This window comes from Aspergillus fijiensis, assembly GCF_003184825.1.
Source record: "Aspergillus fijiensis CBS 313.89 unplaced genomic scaffold BO72scaffold_83, whole genome shotgun sequence".
Classification (NCBI taxonomy): domain Eukaryota; kingdom Fungi; phylum Ascomycota; class Eurotiomycetes; order Eurotiales; family Aspergillaceae; genus Aspergillus; species Aspergillus fijiensis.
Window position 1 is genome coordinate 77,534 of NW_024469059.1, and position 27,730 is coordinate 105,263.

At 53.0% G+C, this 27,730-nt stretch overlaps 10 protein-coding genes across 10 annotated transcripts; 5 read left to right on the forward strand and 5 right to left on the reverse strand.

Moving 5' to 3' along the window:
- Positions 1-672: 672 nt before the first annotated feature.
- BO72DRAFT_292867 (uncharacterized protein) lies at positions 673-1,246 on the reverse strand. The gene has a single exon (XM_040940368.1). It carries the CDS (start codon positions 1,077-1,079, stop codon positions 789-791), a length of 291 nt encoding a protein of 96 aa, XP_040796070.1. The 5' UTR covers positions 1,080-1,246; the 3' UTR covers positions 673-788.
- Positions 1,247-2,310: 1,064 nt separating this feature from the next.
- On the forward strand, positions 2,311-3,061 carry BO72DRAFT_292884 (uncharacterized protein). The gene is made up of 2 exons (XM_040940369.1): positions 2,311-2,714; positions 2,798-3,061. The coding sequence occupies exons 1-2, from the start codon at positions 2,451-2,453 to the stop codon at positions 2,960-2,962; spliced, it is 429 nt and encodes a 142-aa protein (XP_040796071.1). The 5' UTR covers positions 2,311-2,450; the 3' UTR covers positions 2,963-3,061.
- Positions 3,062-6,663: 3,602 nt separating this feature from the next.
- Positions 6,664-9,263, forward strand: BO72DRAFT_415661 (patatin-like phospholipase domain-containing protein). The gene is made up of 2 exons (XM_040942577.1): positions 6,664-8,162; positions 8,225-9,263. The coding sequence occupies exons 1-2, from the start codon at positions 6,714-6,716 to the stop codon at positions 8,969-8,971; spliced, it is 2,196 nt and encodes a 731-aa protein (XP_040796072.1). The 5' UTR covers positions 6,664-6,713; the 3' UTR covers positions 8,972-9,263.
- A 1,466-nt stretch (positions 9,264-10,729) lies between these two features.
- On the reverse strand, positions 10,730-14,122 carry BO72DRAFT_501343 (RNA polymerase III transcription factor TFIIIC subunit Tfc4; the record flags this gene model as incomplete). The annotated part of the gene is made up of 4 exons (XM_040948971.1): positions 10,730-11,622; positions 11,673-11,888; positions 11,941-13,787; positions 13,836-14,122. The coding sequence occupies 4 exons, from the start codon at positions 14,120-14,122 to the stop codon at positions 10,730-10,732; spliced, it is 3,243 nt and encodes a 1,080-aa protein (XP_040796073.1).
- A 1,775-nt stretch (positions 14,123-15,897) lies between these two features.
- BO72DRAFT_440562 (RNA-binding protein VTS1) lies at positions 15,898-18,314 on the forward strand. Its single transcript, XM_040943454.1, has 3 exons — positions 15,898-16,612; positions 16,670-17,946; positions 18,011-18,314. The coding sequence occupies exons 1-3, from the start codon at positions 16,111-16,113 to the stop codon at positions 18,065-18,067; spliced, it is 1,836 nt and encodes a 611-aa protein (XP_040796074.1). The 5' UTR covers positions 15,898-16,110; the 3' UTR covers positions 18,068-18,314.
- A 352-nt stretch (positions 18,315-18,666) lies between these two features.
- On the forward strand, positions 18,667-19,289 carry BO72DRAFT_532201 (EMC6 family protein; the record flags this gene model as incomplete). The annotated part of the gene is made up of 2 exons (XM_040950424.1): positions 18,667-18,796; positions 18,897-19,289. Exons 1-2 carry the CDS (start codon positions 18,722-18,724, stop codon positions 19,287-19,289), a joined length of 468 nt encoding a protein of 155 aa, XP_040796075.1. The 5' UTR covers positions 18,667-18,721.
- Positions 19,290-19,491: 202 nt separating this feature from the next.
- Positions 19,492-21,782, reverse strand: mfs56 (putative MFS multidrug transporter; the record flags this gene model as incomplete). Its single annotated transcript, XM_040948972.1, has 8 exons — positions 19,492-19,533; positions 19,591-20,198; positions 20,257-20,364; positions 20,420-20,816; positions 20,876-20,911; positions 20,963-20,975; positions 21,037-21,376; positions 21,440-21,782. 8 exons carry the CDS (start codon positions 21,780-21,782, stop codon positions 19,492-19,494), a joined length of 1,887 nt encoding a protein of 628 aa, XP_040796076.1.
- Positions 21,783-21,921: 139 nt separating this feature from the next.
- BO72DRAFT_293047 (uncharacterized protein) lies at positions 21,922-22,740 on the reverse strand. Its single transcript, XM_040940370.1, has 3 exons — positions 22,526-22,740; positions 22,267-22,456; positions 21,922-22,188 (listed from the first exon to the last, which is right to left on the reverse strand). Exons 1-3 carry the CDS (start codon positions 22,614-22,616, stop codon positions 22,062-22,064), a joined length of 408 nt encoding a protein of 135 aa, XP_040796077.1. The 5' UTR covers positions 22,617-22,740; the 3' UTR covers positions 21,922-22,061.
- BO72DRAFT_521824 (ankyrin repeat domain-containing protein) lies at positions 22,524-24,013 on the forward strand (the record flags this gene model as incomplete). The annotated part of the gene is made up of 2 exons (XM_040949756.1): positions 22,524-23,758; positions 23,996-24,013. Exons 1-2 carry the CDS (start codon positions 22,865-22,867, stop codon positions 24,011-24,013), a joined length of 912 nt encoding a protein of 303 aa, XP_040796078.1. The 5' UTR covers positions 22,524-22,864.
- Positions 24,014-24,110: 97 nt separating this feature from the next.
- BO72DRAFT_293061 (SLC26/SulP family anion transporter) lies at positions 24,111-27,179 on the reverse strand. Its single transcript, XM_040940371.1, has 4 exons — positions 26,743-27,179; positions 26,542-26,687; positions 25,941-26,484; positions 24,111-25,878 (listed from the first exon to the last, which is right to left on the reverse strand). The coding sequence occupies exons 1-4, from the start codon at positions 27,041-27,043 to the stop codon at positions 24,356-24,358; spliced, it is 2,514 nt and encodes an 837-aa protein (XP_040796079.1). The 5' UTR covers positions 27,044-27,179; the 3' UTR covers positions 24,111-24,355.
- Positions 27,180-27,730: the final 551 nt, after the last annotated feature.

Below are 27,730 nucleotides of genomic sequence, written 5' to 3' on the forward strand. Positions count from 1 at the left end.
AGGGAGCCGCTGCATCGGGCGTGGTCGAGGTACGTAGTACATGCATATAGTACGTACCGTACGGTATGACTCCAGTGGATACCGGATCACTAGTAACACCTAACTTACTCGGTACTAACTTATCACTAAGTTAGGTTACTCTGTTTAGCTGATTTGCTTGTCTTCTTTCAAGGATAAACTACTCCATTAGGAGAAAAAGAATCGGTTGTTTCTTTCTCTTTGATACGCTACTCTCTCCCTCAACCGACTTTTGGACCACCCTTCTGGCACGCATCTTGAAAGACAATGATGACCCAGTGGCGACTTTGGTCTTGGGAGGGCAATTCATTATCTTGATGATTGTTACAGGTTACAGACTTCGAGTGGCTTTTCGCCCTTTCTCATTTTCCTCCTCTCTCTCGCGCGCGCTCTCTCTCTCTCTCTCTCTCTCTCTCTCTACCAGGAGAACAGAGTTCATATCATTCATACATAATGGCTCATGATAGCTATCCAGCCCATAGGAATCAAGGCTACTAGATTGTAGGTGGTGAACACATGTTTGGACTCGAATTTCCATACCTCGAATAGCTGGTAGCCTTCTCCGGAAACTCTATCTAGCGGGGGAGGGACGGCCGAATATTCAAGTTGATCCGAACGTGATAAAAGAGATACCACAGATTGGCGAGAGATTCCCACTGGTGCCTCTGGGCGTACCATCGGATGAGGAAAGTTTCTCCTTCAGTGACTTCATGGCTGAGGCATTGTTGGTTTCAGCATCGACAAACACAATTCCATACTCCAGGGACAGACTATGGAGTACGTCGTAGGAACCAGAAACTATCTCCTTTAACCATTTCGCTATCCATTCTTTGCAACTGGGGCTGGCTTTCTGGGTTAAGGAAGAAAAAAAAAGTGGAGCATCTTCCCGACGGTGTCCATGAGAAGCGGGTTTCCCGATCGCCCGACCCTTGAACTTGACCTTGAACTTGGCTGGTGCAGTACTCCGTACAGAGAAGACTCTTAATATGCAAGCGTAACGATCGTGACTCGCAGCGAATAACGATGAAGAAGGGCAATGGAAGCGCCGACGCACACACCATGTTGATCCTTTTACTCCGTCTCTTGTGAAGCGACTAATGTAAGTCAGTGTACTCCGTAGATGGTCCGATTCCTTTTTTTTTTCTCTCCTTCCACATATAGTCGTTCGCTTCTTCCATTCAAAAATGAGGGCGGAGAGGAAGAAAGGGGGTTGGCTCCAGTATGCTGCAGGTTCGGGGGTATGTAAAACCATACCAGTTCTAAGTTGAGTATAATTATGGAAATGAAAATGCAACTGGCGCACCAGCGGGACGAGCAACTGGACCGTCGGTGTCCAAACATCCCGTGATTGGTAGCGAGCCCCCAACTGTGCAGCTGATAGCGCCCTGGCGGACTTCCGAGTATAACGCTCTCGGGCGAATCAGCCTTTGCCCTCCAGCCACCGTGCATGACGCTTTACTCGACCCAGCGCTAGAGTATCAATCCCTGCTAGGTCACTTGCAAGAGGATCCATGATCACAGGCAGTCTGACACTAAGGAAGTAGTTACTCGTAAGAAGACCCGGCATATGGATGGAGATTGGCAATCTGGGAGAGGGCCAAAATAACATCATGGCTTTCCCAATGCAGTCAATTGAACGGACGCTTGAGAAGTTGAGGCGCTCTAGTGACTGTCAGTGGAACTAGGATCTTACCTCAGGTACGTAGGTAGGTATGTACCAGAAATGACCATACACACTACCTACGTTAGCGGCATCGAGGTTATGATCACTTGGGATTGGCTTCTCGATCATCTGTATGGGTGGGAAGATCGATTTGAACACCTCTCAACAATTGTGTGGAAATCTCTTGCCGGCCGCATATATGGGCTAATTACTGCATCTCGTCTCATGCATTCATGCATCGGTTCTTTAGCTGAAACTCGGAAGGAGGCTTCGCTTATTCCGAGGAGCATAAGGTAACTTAATGGTTGTACGAGATTCTCTCTTAAAATTATGTTTATTTCCACCCTCCCTCCTCCATTTCCGCCCTCTGTGTGTGTGTGTGTGTCAGCAGGAGAATCACGAAATCCCACTCTGTTATCTCGCACTGACGGGTTGACATTCTTCGGAGGCTCAAGTGGAACCCTAGGCTCATCATGAGGGTTTCTCATCTCTAAGCATCAAGTGACTGCAGCCCACCTCGGACGGCTTCGTAAAAATGATCGGGTCACCCGTCATGCCCCCTTTGGTTTCCGAAGTTCACAATCTAATCTAATACATTCCCTGTCAATCATCAACAACCGTAACTTTCCATCCATTGCACGGAGGATCAACAGGTGCGCCGTGCACACAACGGCCTGTTCGACAATCCGATGATGTGCTTGCTTCGCTGTGTGGTTATCTCGATGACCAAACCTTAAAAAAGCCCATCGGCAACTCATTTCATTGCACAATGACTCGGTTGTTATGGATCGCAAGTCGCATTTCCCGCTGTCACACCGCTTTCTTGTTGACGCTATCCCCAAACATCACACCACATTCTTCTTCTTTTTTTTTTTCTTACTTCTGGCTCCAGTGTGTCCACTTTCTCGGTCTCAGTGTCAATAATAACATCATTTGGTCCATAATTCCTACGCCCGTCCCCCTCCCCCCACCATCCAATGGCTGTGTCATCGTCATTATTGGCATTGTCAGTTGCCCTCATTCCATGGCCCACGTTCTCGGCGATCATCCATATGCTCGATCGCAACGAGGGGTATTCTAGTGTCGAATCTTAGATATTCAATGACGTCCATGGAGGGGGAGGGAGCACTGCTTGGATGGTCCGTGACCGCTCCGTCTCTCTCTCCTAAGGCTTCTCTTCCTGCCTCACTCATCCCACGCGTACGTCGGCCATGGAAGGGGATCGAGGCTGGCTGTACGGTACCCATATCGCAAATGCCGGTCGCCCAGTCTTCACGATGATAATGACGATGAAGTGGGCACGGCACCGCCTATCTGGAATCTCTTCCCCAATTGCACGTCCTCGGGAGACTAACAGGCGCATTGGAGGATTCTCTTTTGATGCCTTGCCTTCAAGCCTCTCCAAGGCGTTTGTTTAGAGCCGGTATCCTTCCGGAGGAGTGCGCTTCGTGATTTGCTCGCCCTTACCATCTGGTCCTATGGATAACTACAGTACAAGGGCACGTCTACACCGTTACGAAGGCAGACACAAGGCAACAATCATTCGCCCATCGGTATCCCTGGGAGTCATCGGGATGTTTCGTTATTTGTTTTTGTCTTCGGTCCAACGTCATGACCAAGTTCGTGAGAGTAGCCTGGTGAAACCAGAATAAAAGCGATGTTCCTTCGTCGAATGGAATCGGTAAGAGAAGATCCGGCCCTGTTCCATGTGTTGTGTAGCCTGCTAGGAGTACCGTGGGAGAAACACAAGTTGTACACAAACACACGCACACACACAATTGGCAGAAAGGGTGTTTTATTTTTTTGTTTTGATGTTATGCGAGGAGGTCCGGCCCAGCCCTCTATGCCTTGTTTGCAACAATCCCTGCTTTAAGCCTGTCTCACTACATTTGCGGAGAGGAGAGGGTTTTCGACCTCTTGGCGATGGACAATGGACGATGGTTTGGCAATGGGAAATTCCCGCCCACTCACATACACACTCTCCCTCTCCCGATAGAGGAATGTTGGAAACATGTCCGAAACAGACATACAAAATACTTGCATAGCGGATTGGAATGGGAGCCCCGGAGCCCGCCCCGATGTTGGTCCCATCGTGCCAATCACCATTGAATCAGGACAGGGCGCACATGACCATTATGACATCTTCATGTCTGGGTTTGTCAACAGAAAGAACGCTTCATTCCTTTGAACAATAACAAAAGGCGCTAAAAACCCTGGCGACCAGAGTCCTGGGATGACTGGTAGATGGATACCTGCTAAGTACGTATCTACAGGTTCAGGGCTGTACTTAGTTCTTTGAAGGCAGAAAACAGAGAAGAAAAAAAGCCGGACCCGGTTGTGGGAGACCGAAAGGTGGAGAACATTTGGCCCTTTCCAGTTTGGAGGATCTGACGACTCGAATGGCGGGTTCTCCACTTGGTTGTAGTCAACCGCTCAAATCATCCCGCCATCAATGGTCAGCATTCGCTCGACGAGGCGCAATTCTGGTGCCAATCAGAGTTGACCGTGCATCCCGTTTGCTAGTAGATTTTTTTTTTCTCTTTGCTCCTTCCCCCCATCAGCAACTGACAAACTGCACGGAGCGACAATGCCAAGGAGAAGTCAATGGTCATAGGTTGCAAAACGAGAGACTTTAACGCAGCACATACGTATAGTACACACTCGCGGACCTTGCGAAGAGAAAGAGGAACTGGAAGAAGGGAAATCACCGAGGCTTGATCTGCATGGACTAGGCAGAATGTGGACTGAACCTGGGCGCAACACTGAACCAAGTTGACTCACAGACTCACTCATAGAGAGGATTAAGGCTCACTCTTGACGCATCCCGCCGCTTTAGGAAAGCAGCCTAGGAGCGCAGGGACGGACGGCATCATAATGGCTTTGACTTCTATACTTCCCGTCGTCATCCTGTCGCTGTGAAGGTTTTGACATACTGTACGGTACTCTTCTGTGCACTGGCTGACTCCGTCCGTTATCAGACCAGAAAGAGAGCTCGATAAGCGGCTATCGCGCTGGCGGGAGAAGTACACATCACAAGCGTCGCTGCGACTCTTCCCTGGTTTAAGGAGGGCGGAAATCTTGTTTGAGGGAAACTTCCTGCAAGCTATTCAAGTAGCTTCAGCTGCACAGGGACAAGGGAAACGGAGCGAAGAGAAGCAACCAGAAGGTTGAAAAAGCAAGTTGCTTGGAACAACCGGTGATGGTATGATGCGACTGCAGGCAGATTGGTATCATTCGTTTTTGCCAGCACGCGAAGGTAGCACCCGATAGCCCCCCCCCCCAAAGCAATGATCAATAATAGCCTTTTCATACCGTGGCTGAACCTGTACAGCCCAGGAAGGGAGTTTTAGCCTGCAGTGCAGCACCCATTGATCAGGGATCTCATTCGTTGTTCGGTCATCATCCTGCCACTGATATCGCGCACCAATGACCGGTGCCAGAGGGAAAGGTTCGAACTATCGCCATATCACTAGTTTGCATTTGCTGACCATTCTGACCGGTAGACACCTCCGAGGAGCCATCGATCGCATTCCGAATCATTTGCTATTTTGGGGCAGGAATTTGGCGTAATCTGTTACCCCGCATTTCTTGACCGTGCCGGGATATTGTGATCGATATCATACAGACATACAGTAACGCCATGCGGTTCAGCTCAGACCCTGCTGCACCTTTCCCTGTCGCACTGATATTGAAATGCCGACCGATGGCAACATTGAGATCTGGGCGGCTATTGGAAGGGATTGACGGGACCGTATCCGGGGGGAGGGGGTGGCAGTACCGCTAGGCTGAGCTGAGTGTACAGCCAGTCAACCTATGAATAAAGCACGGGTCGATCGCTGTGCAGCTGAGACCCACGAACCCTTTCTCTTTTCTCAGCTCAACCGAAGTCAACTCAGCTCAGCCGATGCGTGTGCCACACCTCTTCATAGAGTCCTGTACCGTACCTGCTACATGGAGGAGGGTGGGATCGACTTACATCTGATCAGGGGCAACCATCTCAAGGTATTGACCTGTAAGAAGCCGTTGGGACATGTACAGGGTGCAATCACCCGAGTCATGCCTACAGCCTTCCGCGTGTTCCTCAGACATGTGCGTGCGCAATACGGGGGAGAGGGAGGGGGGAAAGGGCCGTACGGGAAACACATTCCTTTCACTGCTCCCCGGATTTCACAATTCCCATGGTTGCACCCCCCGGTCGGATGATCATGGGCCACCCAGGCAGTGATTTACAAGCTTCCCTCGTCTGCACCGTCGATCTATCGGTGACACAGACCCATCGGATTACAAATGACGAGGAAGGGATGTGCAAGTTGAGTTTTTTTGATAACCTTCAAGCCTTCATGGAGGGACAAGCGATGCGACAGCATCAAGGAAGAGAGGGCATAGATGCACAACTCGGTGGAGGGAAATGGATTTGTGACGCTGCAAAAGCAAAGTGATAGACCAGATGTTTGTTTGTCACCTTAGCTGCAGCCCCTATTAGTTTCAGCTTCGCCAAGGATTGAACTTGCGAGGGCACTCAAGTGCATATTGCAGCATCATGGTCAGATAGTACAGGAGTAGGAGGAGGAGGAGGAGGAGTTAGGGATTCGTGTTCTGTACGAAGGAAGCTGTGGCACCTTGGACCTTTATTTCAGTACCATTAGCTACATCTTAGAGCATGTGCATAGTTGATAACCGACCATAAAGCCTTATCGCTGTTGTTGACCTTCCATTCCACTTTATGCAACGGGCTAGACTCGGGACCCATGGTTCGGTGCCGATTCGGGCGGGGGAAAGTGAGTACGGAGTACAGTAAGAACGTAGTGCGTAGTGTACTCAAGCCACATTCCTCCTAGGCTAGGAGGTCTGTGGCGCATTAGTTCCGGAAAAGGGGCGGTGCTGGCATGGATCGGAGGCCACTGACGTCGGCTCCCTAGTAGTGCGTCACTCCCGAGTCCCTGATTACCCCCTCTCGCCCGGGAAATTAACCAATGCCATCTCCTCCGTTCAACCCTCCATCATTTCTCCTCAACATGCATTATCGTCAATCATGAATGGAGCAGAAAAGTCTGCAGCGACCGAGATCTATGATCCCAGCGCCATCCCCGATTACGACCACGACTTCATCAATTCCGATGATCTGCGACAGTTCGAGAACGCCCTGACCGACCAGGGGGCCTCACCATTGGTGGCCCTCAACGACTGGCGTCCGATCTACCAACGAGTCAAGAAGGGCCGCAGCAGCCGTCGCAAAGGGCCGCCGCGACGCACCAAGGATGAAACGAGGGAAGGGGTGCTCTACACATTTCTTAAGTGGCCATTCCTGCTGATTGTCTTTGGCTGGATCACCGCCCTGGCCATCGCGTACGCCTTCACGCGCATCTACATCGTTCTGTACGAGCACTGGATCTCGTGGCGGGGCACGCGGCAACGGCTCCGGAGGCAGCTCCATGCGCAGACCAACTACCGCGACTGGCTGAAGGCAGCCCAAGCGCTCGACAACTACCTCGGCAATCAGCGGTGGAAGGAGATCGACGAATATGCATACTACGACCATCTCACCATCAGTAACCTAGTGAAGCAGTTGCGCAAGGCGAGGAGAGAGGCGGAGCGCGAGATGCACGACAAGGCGGGTGGCGGAGCCGGGGAAACGCCGGCGGCGGAGGAGCTGTGCACGCTGCTGGAAGCGTGCGTCAAGAACAACTTCGCCGGGGTGGAGAATCCCCGCCTCTACAGCGAGGCGTACTCGGGAACGAAGAACCTGGTACAGACGTACATGGACGAGCTGCATGCGTGTATACAGGTGGTGTCGGAGTCCAAGATGATCAGCACCGAAGAGAAGATCCGCCATTTCAAGCATCTGGACACCAATTTTGGACGGACCGCGCTGTGTCTGTCTGGCGGCGCTACCTTCGCCTATTACCACTTTGGGATTGTGCGAGCGCTTCTGGATAACGAGATCCTGCCGGAGATCATCACGGGAACATCGGGAGGGGCGCTGGTGGCTGCTTTGGTTGCTACCCGGACCGACGAGGAACTGAAACAGCTGCTGGTACCTGCGCTGGCGCACCGGATCAAGGCCTGTCACGAGAGTTTCCCGCGATGGTTCATGCGTTGGTGGAGGACAGGGGCTCGGTTTGACACTCTGGAGTGGGCCCGTCAGTGTAGCTGGTTCTGTAGGGGCTCGATGACTTTCCGGGAGGCCTATGAACGGACGGGCCGTATACTGAACGTTTCGTGCGTTCCATCGGACCCTCACTCGCCAACTATCTTGGCCAATTATCTCACCTCGCCGGACTGTGTTATCTGGAGCGCTGTTCTGGCGTCCGCGGCCGTCCCCGGCATCCTGAACCCGGTGGTACTAATGACCAAGAAACGCGACGGCACACTTGCGCCTTATTCATTTGGACACAAATGGAAAGATGGCAGCTTGCGGACTGACATCCCCATCAAAGCATTGAATCTACATTTCAACGTCAACTTCACCATTGTTTCGCAGGTGAGACTAGGCTTTCCCCACGACTCAAAGACAGAGGCACTAACGCACTGGACTCTACGCAGGTCAATCCCCATATCAACCTCTTCTTCTTCAGCTCTCGAGGGTCAGTCGGCCGACCGGTCACCCACCGCAAAGGCCGAGGCTGGCGTGGGGGGTTCTTAGGTTCCGCGATTGAACAATACATCAAGCTGGACATGAATAAATGGCTGCGCGTCCTGCGACATCTCGAGCTCCTCCCGCGGCCACTGGGCCAGGACTGGAGCGAGATCTGGCTCCAGAAGTTCAGCGGCACCGTCACCATCTGGCCCAAGACCATCCCCTCAGATTTCTGGCACATCCTCTCCGACCCGGACCCCGAGCGTCTAGCGCGCATGCTGCGGGTCGGCCAGCAGAGCGCCTTTCCCAAGATCCAATTCATCAAGAACCGACTGAAGATCGAGATCGCCGTCGTCAAGGGGCTACAGCAGTTCACGCAGGCCGGTGGTCGAGGCGTCTCGCCGGCGCCGTCGCGCTGGCGGCAGAACGGTGGCAGCAGCAGCCCAATGGATCCCTTATCTCGGCGGTTGGACCACACCCTCCCCGAACGACAGACAGAGGAGACGCAGTACCTAGTGGATACGTCGCACTCGGACCTCTCATCCGCGGAGGAATCCTCCTCGCACGCTCCGTCCCGGCCGCGGCTGCGGGTCCCGGAGCCCCGACGGGGTAGTTCGGGGAGCAACATCTTCGAAGAGATGCGACGCCAATCGGCCGTGTTCTTCGACGATGTGGATATGTATGGTGAGGAGGATGCACTCCGAGGAAGATAGATTTTGCTGCACGCGTTGCTTGTGCTTCCTTTCCCCCGCTAACTTACAGATGTTGATTTTGGTGCCCCTCGTCTTATTTAGCCTTGCTTATCATGTGGTGGAGATTTTGGTTATCAAGCCCATTTCCCTTTTGCTCTGTCCCTCTCCCTGTCCCTGTCCCTATCCATCCCCCCCTGGTCCTTGGATTCGTGTTCACCATATAATTATATGGCGCATTTCATTTAGCTCAAAGACCCTAGAAATCCTGTATAATACATTTCACCCCCGAAATACATCGCCCTTGTAAAAACATACCCCAAACCAAAAATTACCTCGATACTCAAGACGGACCCAAGTACCCAGTACCTACCTACCGCCACGTACCGATGCCCTGTCTGCCCCTTCCAAGGGCGATCGTCTCCTCCAAATCCAGCTGAAGCTGTCCTGTCATACATATCCAATAATCAATTTCCATCCAATAGCCAAAATACATACCCATATTTCTCAGTGCATAATGCATCAAGCCGCATGCATACAGTCAATCAATCAATCCCCGTTCAAGTTTCCTGGGTAGTAAATATGAGTTGTGCATGAGGTATGAGGCACTCGTAGATCAGATCGATCCCCAACCCCCCGCCTAACTACAAATATGAGTACCGGTACGTCAATGATATGCCCGCATCGAATCCGTAGCCAAAGTATACGTATACACATCCGACAACTTATGGGGTGTAACCCAATTGCAGACAACCGTGCCCACCCGCAGATCCTCCCTCGTCCGTGCCTTGGGGGAAACGGGGGAGGGGGGGGGGGGGCAATATTGCGGGGTAGATTTACATATAATAGCTACAGTAGATATAAAAATTCGTGATATTTGAAGTTTGCCATCATATCCCTGCCCACCATGCAGAATAACGCCTTGTTTGGATAAAGTAAAAGTAAATTTACGGTTACTGGGCAAGGAAAGGATCAATGACGTCTGACGAGGCCGATCGAAACTCCATCCGGAGGGGGTTTGGGGGAGAGGGAGGGGGAAGTTATACCGAGCCCTCCCCCCTCCCTCTCGGGGGTGGCGATATCCTCATCCTAGCCTGGATTAGATGGATTTCTGAACTTTCCCCATTATCGGGTTCTGGCTTGTAAGGGCGGTTGGCTACGGAGGATGTGTGTCAAGTTATTTGATATCTTCTGATTTACGTTGTTGAATGCGGATTGGGTTGGCAATATAGTTGTTTTTTTTTTTGGGTGGACTGGAAGTTGCCCAAGTGTAGTTAGTCATTTGCATAACTTGGAGATGGATGGGGTATACTATGTACAGGTGCTGTAGCAGATGGCCTCGCTATGCGGCTTGAACTTTGCAGCCTGCTTCATATTGACTCGATCCCAGTCAAGCGGTTTCCTCTCGAGACATTGATATGACATCTATCTTCTACGGATGGACATTGATATGACATCTATCTTCTACGGAGAATCATGGCCTCAACAACGTGATGGCGTAGTGTAGCTCTGGGCAACTCGACCGAGATTCAAGACGGGCGACGTTATCCGATTGAGATAATCAGAACCTTATCCTCGACTACCCTGTTTGACAGTTGTCGGGTGGGGAGATAGAAAATCATCTATAAGATCGCCCAGAGGTGCAGGCCAAGCAGAGCGTAGGGTCCTCCCTTCCATCAAATCAGAAAGCCTTACGTGCTCTAAGTTGTGGTTTATATTAGATATGACTTCATGGATTTCCGCAGACAAGATGCATGGAGCCCCTCTTTCCGACCCGTCATCCTAAATGACCAACCATTGGGCAGTGACTTGCTGCGCAGATCGGATATCGCCGCCAAGAGCGTAAATGCTCTGCAATGCCACCGCGGCTTCCCGCGAAAAGTCCTCCACAAATGGCGCAGATTCATCGACTCCCGCGCTAGCATCGGCCATGACAACATCGCTGCCGTCTATCAACCCCGTGGTCTGTCGCGAAGCAGGTTTAGACTGCGCTTGGATCTGCGTGCCTATATCGAGCACGCGCTGGTACCCTTCGGCTGCCAGATGCGCGAGCCCCAGCGTGTGCCAGACGCGGGCAAAATTGAATTCCATCTCCTGGCGTTCGGATAAGAATGTTCCCGGACGTTCGCGGACCCGTCGGTACTCCTGCATAAACGATAGTCCCTGCATGATGAGGTAGTGCCGGTTCTCGGATTGCCGTTTCAAGGACTGGTGGATGTAGCAGAGGGCGATTGACAGCAGGACCACGGGATTCTGGTCATCCAGCGCGTAGGCGCGGAAGAAATAGTTCAGAGCCGGATAGAAACTGTTGCCCGAGTACAAGATATGCCCGTACAATACTATCAAAGCAATATCCATTTCCTCGGCGTTGATGGCCTCGCCCGTGACCTCGTCGCGGGTCGACAAGGAGGCGCGCTCCTGGTAGATCGACTCTCGCGGCCTGTTCGGTCGGGCTCCCGCGATGTTCTCGGGTAGGGTGAAGTCCATCGCCTTGATTTGACGCAGCATGAATTTCATATTTGGAGAGGAATGGAAGAGGGACCGCTGGGGGTCGCCGATGAGACGGCTTAGCATGGCAAACAGGCGATAGGTGTCTGTCACGAACTGGTATTCTTTGATGAACCAACGCGCCTCGTTTGTGAGGGTTTCTTCATCCTGCATGCGAAGAGCGCAGGCTAAAGGCTTGGTTAGTGTTGAGTCGAGAATGGGTCACGGACATACTCACTAAACCAACAGACATGGATCATGCGGGTACAGGGCTTCGAATGGTACCAAACGCTCGCATCTGCAGCGGCTGCAAGCGTATCATAAGCTTCATCAGACTCACCTTGTGCCGCCACATAGAGGGCATACTGAAGAAACAGATCAAGCCACTCCTCAAAGCTGATTCCATGGTAATCAGTGGGGATAGTACCCTGCAGTGGCTCTTCCGTGATGTTTCCTAGGGACATGTCAGTTTGACAGCACGGAAATTAGGTGGGGCGGGTTCGTACCTAGCAATTCATGAAGACGACCTGCCATCTCTTCCATTTCCTCGATGAGGGTCCGGCCCTTGCCCTTCTTCCTCTGTGCCTCTCGCGAATACCCCAAGAAGGTCATGTGGCGTTGAAGCGGATAGAAGATTCGATTGGAGCGAAACTCGCGCAAGAGCGCATCGGCAATGTCTAGCCAATCTTCCATGGCTTCGCCATTCCCACCTTTCACTGCTTCATGCAACTGGAGCAGCTTGCCGTAGAGGAAGTGCACGTTACTTCTTCTCTGCCCTTCATCGGGCTCGGCCTGCTTTCGGCTCACAACTGGTGCGGCCGGAGTGGTGAGAACGGCGGCCGGTGGCATTTCAGGAGAGGGAGACTCTGGCACGACTGGGGCAGCACCCGACTCCGCTAGGCGAAACTCCATCGCTAGCTGCTCCAGTCTTGTGTCTTTCCGTCGTCTATTGCTCCGAGTTTCCTGTCTCCCGAGAAGAACTGCTTCGTTGACAAATTTTAAAGCCTGTTCGTTCATTCCAATCTCTTCATACAGTCGTGCAAGCTGGACTCTTGAGTCGATGTGTTGTGCATCATATTCTGCCACTGTGAGATAGCAGTTTTCTGCATCTTCAAGTTTGCCCAGTAGCCGGTAGCAATCACCGACCGCCATGAAGAAGCTGGCATCTGCATACTCATTCGTCTGTTGCAGTGGTGTGTAGAATCTCAGCGCTTCTTGGAGCAACCCAACTTCCTTGAGAGCATCGGCAACCTCGCGGAACAAATCACCATAGTCGTATAGTCGAGCGTCCTCCGAGGTGTCTTCTGGGTCCAGCCATTCGAAGTGTTGTAACGCCTCATCTTTGTGGTCATATCCCATTTTGAGTCGGAAAAGACCGAGCTTTATCCGGAGTTCCAGCGGTAACCCCAATCCATACGAATCGCGATGCCATCGTCGCGGGATATATCCATCCGTCTTAATTCGTCGAGGAGAATCATCCGCATCCCATTCACGGTCGTCATCGTGGAAATCTTTCCACATCGTGTCATGATTCCGGCCCAGCAGCCATCTGGAGAGGGTCTTGGTGGCCTTCAGTCCATCGAATGGACGGCCTACAATGCTGTGTAATTCAGCATAAATGTTCACGTCCGACCAGGAGAAATCGGGCACATCCTGTGGCTCGTAAGTCAGGATATAGTCAACACTTCTCGACCATATTTCCACCGCCTTATGGACCTCCTGGGTGTCAATCAACGTCTCTGCGAGGTGTCGTAGTGCTCTCGCGTCGTTTGGCCGCTCTCGCAAAATACGTTCGTATTCGGTCGTAGCTTTTCCGTTGTGGTTGAGCTCCCTGTAGATGGCAGCTCGCTGAAATCTGATATTGTAATTCTGTGGCTGGATATCGAGCACTCGACTATAGCAATAGACAACGTCATTGAGGGCGCTTGTGCGATCCTCCCCGCTGCGCTCCAGGATCATTCTGGCTACTTTGATCCATACACCCGGATCCTTCGGTCGCGTGTGTGCACCGTTGAACAACGCCGTCAGAGCTTTGTCGGGCTCCCCTTGAGCCAAGAAGATTTCGGAAAGAAGCGAATGCGCGGCAAACATTTCCGGGTTGATCTGAATGGCTTGCTTCACCTTGACAATGGCGCGGTCATAGTCACCATCAATGAAGGCCGAGGTGGCCTCGGAGTGCAGAATCTTGAATTCCGGGCTCGGTTCCAATGGCTTGCGAGGGCCTCGTTTGACTCCTTTCATGCCTCGGGCACCATAGCGGCCACTGAAGGGGCCTCCTTTGCGGCGACGACGGTGCGAGAGCGAATCGTTGTCATCTCCTTCTTCTGGTGGGGCTTCATATTCTTCCTCATCACTGCTGTCTGTCAGTATCGGCTTCAGAGAGGGATCCAGTATTGCTTACGTCTCTTCCTCTGAGGATAAGGAGTAAAGAGAGTCCTCAGAGGCATCCACTTCGGGATCATTTCCTACGTCCTCGTTGTCGATTTGATCGTCTACTGGTTGTGTGGCACCGGCGGTAAACAAGCCTCTGTATAGACGAGGATCCAGTAAGTGGTCGATAGAGGACTCAGCCTGGGCTGGGGGCTGGTCGCCCTGCCATGGGTAGTGCATTGTCTGATTGACAGCCGGATAGGCGTACTCTTCGGGAGAATTCCCGTGCTCCGGGTAGGTAGGGTCGGGATAATCCATGGTATTGGACGGCTGATTTTCTGCTTGATAAGGTTTGTGCAGAGTGCTCTCAATGTGTGGCTTTGAGCCTTGCGGGGACAACAAGTCATGCAGGATTGACGGTCTGGATCCTCTGAAGTGGTTCTGCGGCCGGACAGGGATCGTCAGCTGGCTGCACCCCCGCGACACGATAATAATAGTCTAGACTAGAAGCGGTCGCAGTGGCGTGGTCTCAGAGATCATGTAGCGGAGTTCAGACTATGGAACCAAGGGTGAACCATTATTGGGTGGGTGACATGGAGATGCGGCGCGCTTGGGGAGGGGGAACAAAAAAGCCGGTCAAAGAAGACAAGCACTTTGAAATTGGAAGGGATTTGGGGAGGAGAGAGGGGGTATATGGATTGTGGATGGTCAGATAGCGTTGCAAAGGGCGTGCCTAATCCATGTTTAGAAAGGTTCGAGGAATTGCAAGGATGCCAGGATCAAAGAAAAAGGAATGATTTCTTTTTTGTTTATTATGGTTCCGATAATCATAAGGATAGTGATAAGGTAAGAATAAGAACGATAACAATGAAGGGAAGAAAGGCAACCGACCCTACAGGCAATAATAAGAATAACAACTTAGCAGGAGGACATGGCACTAAGCGGCCAGACCAGTCGGTTTAGTTTCAGGAAGACAGGAGGCACGGATACTGGCGGGAGGTTTCAGGTTTCAGGGCAGTTAGCTTGTTCGCAGGGACTCGGATACGATATAGGTTGATATAGTAGCAAGAATAGTACTATGCTTCTGGATCAAAAGTGATGCTGGTTGGTTAAGTAGAGAGAGTAAAGCCGAGAAGGGGGAGGGAAGTGAGGATGGATGGATGGATGGATGGATGGATGGTCAACTCAGTCCAGTGACTTTTTTTTTTTTGCCCGCTTGCTTGTATTTACTGTCAGTACTGTACTTTCAGACCCTCCTTCCATAGAGCTGCTGCTGCTGCTGCCCTCTTCTACATATTTACCCTCTTCTTCCTACTATCTCTCTCCTCTTCTAACTCGACGCCTCCCCCCACTACTATCTGTTTCTTTTTATATCTACTTTCCTTTTCCCTTCTTTTTTTCCCTTCCCTTTTGATGTTTCAGGATCTGTTACTTGCCTGTTGTGTTTGACACACTATTGCAATTACACAATTAAAAAGACTCCTGACATACTTTCGTTTGAAGAGAAAAAAAAAGAGTACTATTCCAGAAAGAAAAAGAGAAGGGGAAAAAAGAAGTTGAACGAAGGAGTTGCAGTCGACGGAAAACCCACAAGTGAAAAAAAAAACTAATCAAGATCCGGAAACTCTCGCCGCTTTGTCCAACCGACGCTTTGCTTCTCTGGCCTTGTTTCTCTTCTCTGTCTGACTGAGCCTCTCTCTCACTTTCACTCTATCTCTCTCTCACCCTCACTCTCTTGTTTTCACCTTCCGATCAATTTCTCCCCTCTCTCCATCCTCCCACCCCCCCACCGGTCGACTCTATCTCCCCCCCCCCTCGACCCCCCTTTATTCACACTCCGACTCCCTTGTTGATGCTCTTACGATTCGATTGATTTTTTCTTCCCCTAAGAATCTGAATCGGGTAGTGCAGCCACTGGACTGGTCTGTGCATCCCCAAATCGTCTCTCTGTCCAGAACATTTACGCCGTTGGCCTTATCACGCTTCCACCAAGGGTCTCCATCCTTAGTGAGATCGGTCATTTCGCTACCTCCTTGTCTGCTCTCAAAGTACCGGCACAGGGTGAAATTGCTTGGGGCAAAGGAGCCAAAAACAAAAAAAAAAAAAGGACTCGATAAAAAGTTCGAAACATTCGTCGGTTTTACGCAAACTCAGCAGGTGCTGCAGGTGTTTTGCAGTAATATTATTCTTTCTGTATCTATTATTCATCCGAACCCCGCGAGGAAAAAATCCAGGGAGATCCCAGCATCTCCTCTCCGACCGCGACCTTCCTTATTATCGAGACAACCACCACTCATTGCTCACTTATGGCCAGCCACATCATCGGCAACCGCAACAGCACTCCGGAAGCTTCCAAGTCTAGCCTTCGTCCGCCTTCCTCTTCTCGAAACCTAGGGTCACATCAGTTGCGAGCATCGGCCGACATGTCGGGATTCCCGTCTCCGCTGTCCTCCCGCAGCATCCGTCCTTCATCCGAGGTTTTCTTCAACCAGCAGTCGCAAAACTCGAATAACACCGAGGATCCGTTGGACCGCGCGGCTCAGCAATGGCTGGCGGACATTGACCAGTACGAGACCACCCTGGAGGAAATGGCCGCCGCTACCTTGGATCAGGACTTCAAGGACGAGCTTAGTGCCATCGAACAATGGTTCCGCGTGCTCAGTGAGGCGGAAAGGACCGCTGCGCTCTATGCTCTTCTGCAGCAAACCACCCAGGTGCAGATTCGTTTCTTCATCCAGGTTCTGCAGCAGATGGCTAAGAGCCACCCCATGTCGGGCTTGTTGTCCCCGGCCAACTTCGGAGAAAAAGGTATGTCTATTTCCGCACAGTATGGGTACAATGGCTTATCTATGACGTTCGCGACAGACGCTATGTCTAATCGACTCAACGATGCCATGGCCAAGTTGAACGTGGACAGCTCTCGAAACTCTCTGGGCCGTCCGCCCCCCTCCCCGGGCGCTAAGCGCAACTCCGGACTCGACTCCTCGACCATCAACGCCATGTTCCCTGACGCGGCGGCCGCCATTGCCAAGAAGAAGGCTGAGTTTACTCAGCAGACAGGCAATGCACCTCCCTCCAACCGGAACAGCGCTGTCTTCGGGGACCGCACTTCCTTCGTTGCGCCGACCATCTCAGCCCCGGACAACACCACCGACAACCTGGGCCAGCCCCCCGTCTCTCCCTGGGTGCAGCGCGGCTCGGAACCTCAGCCTCCCATTGCTCGACCCAAGTCCTCCTCGGGCCAGCAGCCGATGGGTCAATTCAGCCAGAACCCCTCCAGCCTGCGTTCACCCTTGCCCACCCAGACCGCCACCATCCCCGCTCCGGAAATCGATGCTCCTCTGCTCTCTCCTTACAATGTTGGAAATGCCAGCTGGGCTTCCATGACCAACACCCCGATGACGGCTACATTTGGGCAGCAGGCGCAGCACCCTCCGCAGAACTCGCAGGCCGATATGGTGGCTAACGCTACAGCGATGAAATTGGCTGCTTTGTCGACCGTGAACAATCGGATCGCACTCGACGATGCTCGCAAGTACCGCCGTGCCCGCTCGAACGATGGCCAGGGCAAGAGCTCGGTCAGCCACCTGGGTCCCCCGCCTCTGGCCAGCCCAGGACTTCCCACTCCCAACCAGCTCATGGCCAATCAGTTGTTGAATGCTCAGCAGCTGGCCGCTCTGCAGGCGCAACAGCACGCCGCCATGGCTGGTCACCGTTCTCGTCCGACGTCGCCTGGAATCGCCATGCAGGGCGGTGGCCTGGGACACATGAACTTCACTTCCCCTCAGAACAACGGTTTTCTCGCTGCGTACGATCCCAACAACCCGCTCATGGGTAATGGGCTGAGCGCGCTAGGCATGGGACAGTTTGGGTTGGGCGGCCACGAAGGCTACCTCTCGGACCACTCGGAGGTGGCTCGTGGTCGGTCGCCGCGCGGACGTCGGGGCAGCTCGAAGCCGCCAGAGGATCCCACGGACCCGGCTCTGCTGAAGGATATTCCCAGCTGGCTGAGATCGCTCCGGTTGCACAAGTACACTGAGAACCTGAAGGACCTCAAGTGGACGGAGCTGGTTGAGCTGAACGACAAGGCTCTGGAGGAGCGTGGCGTGAATGCTCTTGGTGCTCGCAACAAGATGTTAAAGGTGAGTTCTACTTGGAGATACAATAGCAGCAGACAACAGGCAGAAAGCTGACCATCTGAAACAGGTGTTTGAGCAAGTGCGCGAAGCCAAGGCCGACGGCAAGCTCGACAACATCGCTTGAACGAAACGCAGGGATTGCATGCGACTATCCCAACCATTCCACTCATTCATTCCTTCTTGAACTGAACGACGTTTTCTGCTTACATTCTCTCTATTGCATTAATTGACCTCGATTGGCTTTGGGCATAAGTGGCAGGATCCGAAATGAACCTATGAGCGATCTCATATCGGCATGAATCTTTGGGAGGAAGTTGTCTAGTAATGGAACATGAGAAGCTGTTTCCCAGTTGATTGGTTTTTTTTTTCTTGCTGTATTTTCCATGTTGATGCAGACATGCTTGGGGCTGTGTCTCAAGGGTGTCGATGTTATGACGGATAGGATGTTAATGTGATAATTGGACAAAGGGAATTGACTGGATTTGGTCTGTAGATACTCCTTTAAAAGACAAGGATGAATGATACTGTATAGTATTGGTACTTGGAAGTAATCTGTTACTTTGTAGAATGTAGCTTTTATCGGCGGAATGGCTATTGATAGCTAGCACTGACTCGGTAGCTTAGCTGATAGCTAAGCGGAGAGAAGCGGCAGAATCCCCAACTCGCTAGCATCATCACCATCACCACCATCACCCACGACCTCAATCCCACACCCCATCAACCTTTTACAAAAAAACCCCTCTACCTTCCCACAAACGGGGCGGAATATACACTCAAAATGCCACCCACAAAACAAGAACTCTCCCTCCTAATCAACCCCCTCGTCCCGGAGTCCCTCGCCCACAACAACCGGGTAAGCCAGCCCTTTCCTTTCCTTTTCCTTTCCCTTACCTCCACCTCCACCTCCACCCCGTACCGTACCATGCATGCTAACCCACCTCTGGAAAAAATAGGTCCTCACCTCCCTCCACAGCGTGACCGCCTTCCTGCTAGGCCTGACCGCCGGGATCCTCTCGCTGCAGTCGGCGACGGGCTTCGCCTTCTACTTCCTCGGCACGGTGGTCGTGTCCGCGCTGTTCCACGCGCTGGTGCTGTATCGGTCCCGGGGCTGGGGCGCCGGGATGTATTTTGCGGGCGCGCAGGGGGAGGTCTTGGGGCTGGATGAGCGGGGGATTGTGCGGGGTGTCTCTTCCTCCACCACCAGCAGCAGTACCGCTGACAAGTCGGCGAAGAAGATGGTGCGGCGGGCGGCGTGGCGGGATGTTTGGTTTGGGGGTGGGGTGCTGGGGGAGGCGTTGTCGGGGTTTGTGTTGGGGTGGGCGGGTGTTGGGGGGGTTTTGCGATGATTTCTTGTTTACGGGGTTGGGGAATGGGGCTTTGTTCAGGGGTGCGGAGGCCCGGGGTGTGAGCAGCTAGCCACGCTGATTGGGTGTGGAGGGGATATCGGTTGGGTTGAATTGAAAAATGGGGGAAGTTATCTAATGAATGTTTATAGTTCGGTTGTTCTATAATGATTGTATGTGCCTATGTAAGTTGCTCGGCTGGGTGTCATCTAGGCTTGCTGGTCTGTTTGTAAGACTTCAGATTGCCCTGCGTTGAGTATGAGTAATTGCGCTTCCCATAAGCACAACGGGGGGATGGACTCACCTTGGCTACGGCCCAGAGATAGGGCACGTGGATCACCTCGCTTCGCGCTTCGCCCCCATCTTCTACGACGTTGACCCATACATTCCCCATGATCAGCCCCGTCAGCAAGCTCACTCCCATGATCGGGAGAATCGCGATGAATGCCCACATGATCGCGTCCTTCCTTGCCGCCCGGATCGCCTCTTGTGCAGCAGCCGACAGCCCATCCAGCATGGACAGGGAACTCTGGTCGTGGACGTTCAGCGGTGTGCCGCCATCCCCAAGTCCCTGGACGGCCGCGGAGTCACCGAACTTGTTGTTGAACACGCTGGTCATGATGGTCAGGCCGATGGTGCCGCCGAACGGCAACGAGACCTGCATCAGGGACATGGCGGGAGCGATCCTCTCGGGCCAGACGCCCACGGTGTGCAGCGAGGAGGGGACCAGCCGTAACCCGATGCCCGCGCCGGTGACGACCATCATGCCGCTGAGAAGACTGGTGTTCTCGGCGCTGATGGCGTAAGAGATCACCGCCAGCCCGAGGGTGCTGAGGACTGCACCCAAGGTGAGAGGGAAGAAGGTCTGTCGGGGGAAAATGTTGCACATGTATACGGCAGAGTAGACGCCTCCTGAGTCATACTGTTAGTGCATCGATCAGCGTTATGGGGCGGAGGAGAGACGCTGTACCTCCTAGACCGGGAATGTAGTATAGAAGCTCGAGTCCAGACTTCGACGTGGAGTATCCTGCCACGAGGATGTAGTAGATGCTGATGAAATAGAAGATGGAGTAAGACGCTGATAAAGTGTCAGCGACTACCACGCAGTTACGAGTGAAATATGTCAGCCTTACCTGCTCCCGTCGCAAAGTTCAGTATCGCCAGCCAGATCGTGTCTCTTCGTTCAAAAAGACTGTATGGCAGGACTGCAACATGCCTGGGGAATATTCTGGCACACAATCTGCCTGGCTCGAGCAAATACTCGTATAGAACAAATGCCACAAAACATATTGAGCCCACGATCAACGGCGCCAGAACCTGGTGTGACGACCACGAGTATGCCGCACCTCCCCAGGTGGTCGCCAAGATGATGAGGCCCACCCCAAAGATAAAGAGAATCGATCCTCCGAGATCCACCGTCGCAAGAGCCGGGAGCACAGATGACCATCTAGAGCCCTTTTTGAACATGGACCCTTCGACCAGATCATGTCGTAGCAACACATAGACCAGAATATGGCTCAGTGCAGCAATCTTACTATCTAGTTAGCACAGCTGCACTTCCCAAATCAAAAAAATCTTGCTCAACTTACCGGGATGGGAACCACAAAACAGTATCTCCAGTTCGTCTTCGCACTGTCAGCAGCTGTTTCACATCAGTGTGGATCCATGAGACTCACTTGAGTTAGATACCTGACCCTCAGTGGTTAGCGAACCGCGCCCAGAAGAGCACAGAGAGGGAGAGAGAACATACCCTCCAACAATGGGCCCCACCGCATAGCCCACACCTCCAACAAGCGTGAACAGCGACTTGTTCCTTGCGTTCTCCTTCAACGAGACCTTATCCGCCAAGATGATCATGATCAAATTCCCCAACCCGGCGGATCCGGTGCCCTGCAACGCCCTGCCGAGCAGCAGCATCCCCCACGTCTGCGCCGCCGCACACAGCACGCTCCCGACGAGCATAAGAAATATCGCTGTCTGCAGCACCCAATGCCGCCCAAAGACGTCGGCTAACTGACCGAAAATCGGGATAAAGGTCGTCGATGTCAGGCTGAAGGCCGTGACGATCCAGTTCAACTCATCGAATTGACCTATCGTTCAGGATTAGAACCTGACTACCAATGTCCCAGACCTTAATGAGAAGGAACACTTACCAAAGTGCGATGCGATGACGGTGGTTGCAGTGGCCACAATAGTCAAGTCCAGGGTGGACAAGATGAAAGGCAGAGAGAGACCGGCGATGAGTCTCAGTCGATACATGCGCCGCTGGCGCTTCTGCTCATGGCAGATACTGCAATTCTCATGGTGGTCTGTAGGAGTGAGCACTTCAGCTGAGTCGGCGGTCGACTTATGCGCCGAGGACTCAAGGTCTTCATTGCCAGTAGTAGCTAACTCGTGATGGTGTCCTTGTGAGCGATGCAGACATGGCTGCTTTGCCGGACGGGAAGTCGAGCCATGCCGTTTCTGACGGAAATATCTGATGGCTGTGATGATCATTTCATACAATAGGTCCTCGTTGGGGTACTGGAAGAATGAAACCCTAGTTTCTGTATGTCAAATTGCAAGTATCAAAGTAGGAAGCAGCACTTATATAGGCAGCCTGTGTCTTGCCTTGCTGACACGAAGCTCCTTGAAGCAAACCACCTCGACATGACTCCATACAGTCAGTATTGCGAGCTTGCACCAAGATTCGTGGCGATGCTGGAAAGATGAGCTCGGTAGCTGGGCTGGTGCTGGATTCTCCCGATTGGGCAGGTGTCACGGACGGCATCTGATTCACCCGCATGCATTTCCAGAACCGGCAAGGGTTGCGAAAGGCTTAATCTCAGCCGCTTTGCGCCTGAATCTCCAGGCAGCCACTGTCTTGCACCCAGGGTCTTGTACCTGGGCCTCGACATGATGGCTGCACAGCCAATAAGTTATATCTCGCAGAGCGTCAGCCTCGTTTCAGCCACAGCCTAAGCCGCTCGACTTCACTCACAGTCGCGATGACTTTTCTAGACTGCAGCCTGTGTCTAGCTGCTGAGACCACACGACATCGTCAAGCGCGTAATGTACAGCAGTCTCATTCATCAATGCAGACCACCGCCTGACACATCTCGCTTTCATTTCCTGGTCGAGTAGAATGAGAAAGGTCAAGCAGTAACAGGAATGAAACGGCCACACGACTTCTATCTCAGCAGTCAGCCCAAGACCCTCGCGGAATTTCTGCTACTGCACCACAGAACTGAAATCAATACCTATATCCCTATGAGAACAACGAGCCAGGGCAATGACTGACATCGCTGACAACACGCCGTGCGCTGCTCTGTCTCTTATCTTGCATGACATTGACTACCTTCGGACCTCCGTCGGAGGAGACTAGACAGTATGGCGACAGATGGTGCACCCAAACCCCGCATTATCACCGTAGCGTAGCACATGGCCACACCAATTGAGCCAATGAACTAAACGCCCTGGTCAGCTCTAAGCCTGTCAGCATCCCATCCCAGGACTCTGCCAAGTGAAACCAAAAACACATATACTCGCAGCGTAAACACGAAGCCGCCGCAACAAGACTTCCACCTCTTCCCAAGAAAATGCACCAAAGCCAACCTCCCCCCTTAAAACCAGAAGCCGCCGCCGCCGCCGCCGCCGACGACGACGACGAGAACATCTGGACCCCACTGCAACTCGCCGCCGCGCAAGGCGACCTACCCCTCGTGAAGCACCTCCTAACCCAGCAGCAGCAGCCACCACAAAACCCCAACGAACCCCCACGAGGCTACTACGGCCACACCGCGCTGCAAGCGGCCTCGCTTAACGGCCACCTAGCCATCGTCGAGACCCTGTTATCCGCCGGCGCCGCCGTCGACCTCCCCGGCGGCAACAACGGCGGACGGACGGCGCTGGTCCTGGCGGCGGGGGCGGGCCACCTCGGCGTCGTGCGTCATCTGGTCGTCGCGGCAGGCGCGGAGATCAACCGGCCACCGCACAAGTACAACGGGCGCACGGCGCTGCAGGCCGCCGCGGAGGGGGGCCATGCCGCGGTGGTGCGGTGGCTGCTGGCGCAGGGGGCGGACGTCAACGCGCGCCCGGCAATCAACCGCGGCCGCACGGCGCTGCAGGCGGCGGCGAGTGAGGGCCACGACGGCATCGTAGAGCTGTTACTGCAGCATCCGTACAGTGCCGAGGTGAACGCCCCCGCGGTCCGGTATCAGGGGGTCACGGCGCTCCAGGGCGCGGCGTGGGCGGGACACCGCGCGACGGTGCGGCGGCTGTTGGCCGCCGGCGCGGAGGTAAACGCCCCCGGCGGCCAGTACAAGGGCTACACGGCGCTGGCGGCCGCGGCGGAAGGCGGCCATTTGGAGGTTGTGCGGCTGCTGTTGGATGCCGGGGCGGATGTGGCGATGCGATCCGGGAATAAGATGTGGACGGCCGCGCGGATGGCGGTCTCGCGAGGCCACGGAGAGATCGCGCAGCTTTTACGGCAGGTTGAGCACAACGCCGGCGTTGTGGGAGTGGATGGCTGTGTGAATGAATATGAGGGGGGGTTGGTCAGATCGGGGTCAAGGTGGAGCCAGTTAGCCTGTCGTTATTAAGCTTATTTGATCCCAGGGACCACCAGCTTTTTCGTCCCTGGGGTTCCGTAGGGTCTATGTATATTTTTAGAATGGGAAGACTACTATTGTTGACCTTCATAGTAAGTATGCTGGATACCATATGTTCAGTCCATCAAGAACGGCTGAAGCCATATTAGCTTCTGCCACACAATAGCTACACGCGAACCCAACTCTGGACATGAAAAACTAAGAATCTCGTCAAAAATGTGCATTAGATCATGTTCCTCCACCCTCAATTAGTTCCATCTATATACAATCCAAGTGACATCAGGGGGTATAGCTTTGACCAAGAAACCGAAAGAACTATCACAATAAATCCGCACGTCCAAACAAATCGCTATCTTCAAGTCAAATGACAAAAATGCCAATATATCATCCAGTGTAAGTATGTTCATGTCGAAAGAAAAGCTCCATCCAGGGAGTCCTTCTTTTTTTTTTCTTCTCCCTTCTTTCTCTCCATAAGAGGCTTCAGTCGAGTTCCTCAGGTGGCGCGTTGGCAAGAGCACTCTCAAGGGCACTAGTTAAGTCGATGTGGAAGAAGGGCCGATTGATGCCCTGCACCACGGCCACCTTGCGCCGATTGCGGTACGCCTTGCTGTCGTTCAGGTCATGCTGCAACTTGTCCTCGGGAACGCTGCTGATATCCGAGCCTTCCTCGACACCGTGAGTCTCCCGCATCGTCGTGTGACCTTCGTGCTTGATACCGTCCTCCTCATCACGCTTTTGCGCGGCGTGCTGGGCGTGCTGGTTGTTGAGCATTTCGGCATGAGCGGCGGCGGACGACCGGCCTTCGATCTCGGCCACACTGAAGATCGGCTTCCAGCGGTGGAATCCATTGTCGGAGTTGGGGGTCGGGAAGCCGAAGCCAGCGGCAGCCAGCGCCCGTTTGGTCCACCGGTTGTTGAGGTGAGCGAAATGCCACTGCACAGCGCGAGGGGAGGCGTAGAGATCCAGTTGGTTGCGCACGTCGATCAAGTTCTGGATGGAGGTCACATCGACATTGTTAACGGAAGAGAAGTCGAGAATGACGGCACGAAGCAGGGGCCGTTGCGAGCGCTGCTCCTCTTGGGCAGAGTTTTTGCGAGGGCCAGGGTCGTTCCAAGGACGGTCGCCGCGCTGCTCGTAGGAGAACGGAATCGTGCGTCGTGTCTCGCGGAAAATGGTCTGGACCAGGTAGTCGGTGTAATGATTCGCATTCGGGTAGTTGAAGCCCTCGGAGAACCGGTAGATGAAGATACCAGGGTAGGGCTGTTCCAAACCCACCTCGGGGTTGGAGCCATCAGCGTGGTTGAGGGGAAGGAAGATTGAGCGACGAGAACCCTCCTCATCACGATCAGGAGAGTTGCTGTTGTTACCCGGGCCATACTTGCCATCGCCTTGCACAAGATGATCGCCGATGACTGAGTGAATGGTGACGCGGCCGAGGAACTGGCCACGAGCCTTAGCGACACGGAACAGAAGCACAGCCACGGAGACACAGATGGTGCAGTAAATGCCGTCCTCGATGGATGAGAAAACGGTGACGATGACACCAATGAAGAAGATGAGCGCATCGATAGGTGAGACGCGCCAGAATTGGTAGACGGTGTTGGGAGGAGTGATCAGATCTCCAACGGCATGGATAATGACACCAGAAAGAGCAGCCTGTGGAATGTAGAAGAAGACGGCTGTCAGAGCGTAGATAGCAAGCAGCACAACGATAGCGGTGATGACACCGGCCAGTGGAGTCCGAACACCAGCCTTCGACTTGATGGCAGTGCGCGAGAAAGATCCAGTGGCAGGGTAAGCACCCAGGAAAGGACCGAGCAAGTTCGTGACACCAATAGCGACGAGTTCCTGGGATGGATCGATGGTGTAGTTGTTGACACGACCGAAGGACTTCGAAATAGCGATGTGTTCGATCAGTAGGACAATGACGCAGGCAGGAAGTTGGCTGGCGAAAACCGAAATGACTTCCGAATCGACACGAGGAACACCGGCGTCTTTGAAACCTGTTGGCGTAAAGAACATCGTCAGTTCTAGAAATATCAACTATAGTCAGGCAAGAAAATACCTCTTGGGACATTGCCAATAACGTTGAACATAGGGTCATCCTTGCGGTGCAGATTGACGGCAGCACTGATCATGGTGTAGAACAGAATCACAAAGACCGTACGCAAAGTCGACGCGAAGAACCAAAGCTTAGCCTTTTGGGGGTATTTGCGAGCAAGGAAGTTGCAAGCGGAGCGAATCATGTACAGCATGGCCAGAGAGGTAACTCCCAGAGCAGCGTCGATACCAGCGGACGGCAGGTGCTTGAGCGAGTTTATGATAATCATGTACGTTGCATCGCGGGTGGAGAACGAGGCCGACTCGCCTAGCAAGTTCTTGACCTGACCGGAGGCGATGTTGAGAGCTGAACCCGTCATGAAAGCAGAAATGGCGGGCAATGGGATGAAATCCACAATGAATCCGAGGCGAAGCAATCCTAGAGCACAAACGATGCCACCGCTGACGATAGCCAAACACGATGCGACGACATGTCCCGGAATATTCGGGTACTTGTCTTCGGCGTCGAGGACGATGGTTCCAACCAAGGTAGACATAACGGCAACGGGCTATATGAGAGAACATTAGGCACGCCATGATTTCAAATGCAATGCAGAGGAACATACACCGATGGTGATATCTTTGGAGGTTGCGAAGAACCAGTATAGCAAGACACCCATGAAAGACGAATAGAGACCATATTGAACAGGCAGTTCAGCCAGCTTAGCGTATGCCATCCCCTGAGGAACGACGACAGCGCCCACAGTGATACCTGAATGTCCCCGTTAGGCCCCGATCAAGTCGTCGTTTTTGAATGAGTGGCTTACCAGCAACCAAATCACCTATGAGCCATTGTGTGTTGTACCTCGTGATCCAAGACAGGAATGGAAATAGTCTGTAGAAGTATCGGCCTACATCGTGCCAGCTAGGAGTGATCTCCTTGAACCATTCAGCAGTCGTCGGTTCCTGCTCCAGATAGGAATAGGTGTCAATCGTGCCGTAGGAAAAGGTAGATTCGCCTCTGGTGACCGGATCTGCTTGGGCGCCCAAGGGATCTCGGTAGGCTTGTTTGATACCGAGACCCTTGGCCAACCCCTGACCGACTTTGGTTGTGAAGTCTTTCGACATCTTCGTTGTGGTCGACTCGGGTGGCGATACCGGCGAGTTCTATGAAGTAGGGCTAAAAAGTGCCCGGAACCACTAGACCACTAGGGCTCTGTTGGGTGTAGCAGATAAAAACGCTTCACAGAAGTAATAAAAAAAATGAGAGAAATGGGCTCCAGTGTTTATGAACAAGGTCAGCCTCCAGGGATATCGATCAAAGACCCCAGCAGACTTGGGGAGTGAGATAATATAGTCGTAGTAGTCCGTGGTGGAGGCGGGAACAAAGTGGGCTTAAAATGGGGATCGGAAAGCCAAGAAACGATGTCGTGATCGGGAGCTCCAAACGCGAAATATCAAACCTGCCCACCCGAGGCGTCCAAGCTCGGGATCTAAACCGGACAATGGATGGACAAGACAAAGCTAAAGATCAAGCTAAATCAAGGGCCAAAGATGACAACCAGCACCTAGATCCCACTAATAGGCCTGGACTGGCTTCCAAGAGTTCGCACTTCACCGATAGATTGAGTGGTTGTGTGGCTTGGGTGGCGCACCGCGGGGACTGGGACTATGCAACAACTATTTTGGAAGAGGACCGAAGGGCCGCGCGGAATGTCCACGGAGAAGAGGGGAGGAAGCACGGATGGATATCTATAAATCCGGGAAACAAAAAAGGGAGAACTGCGGCAGTTTTATGTGGATGGCGTCGTCAGA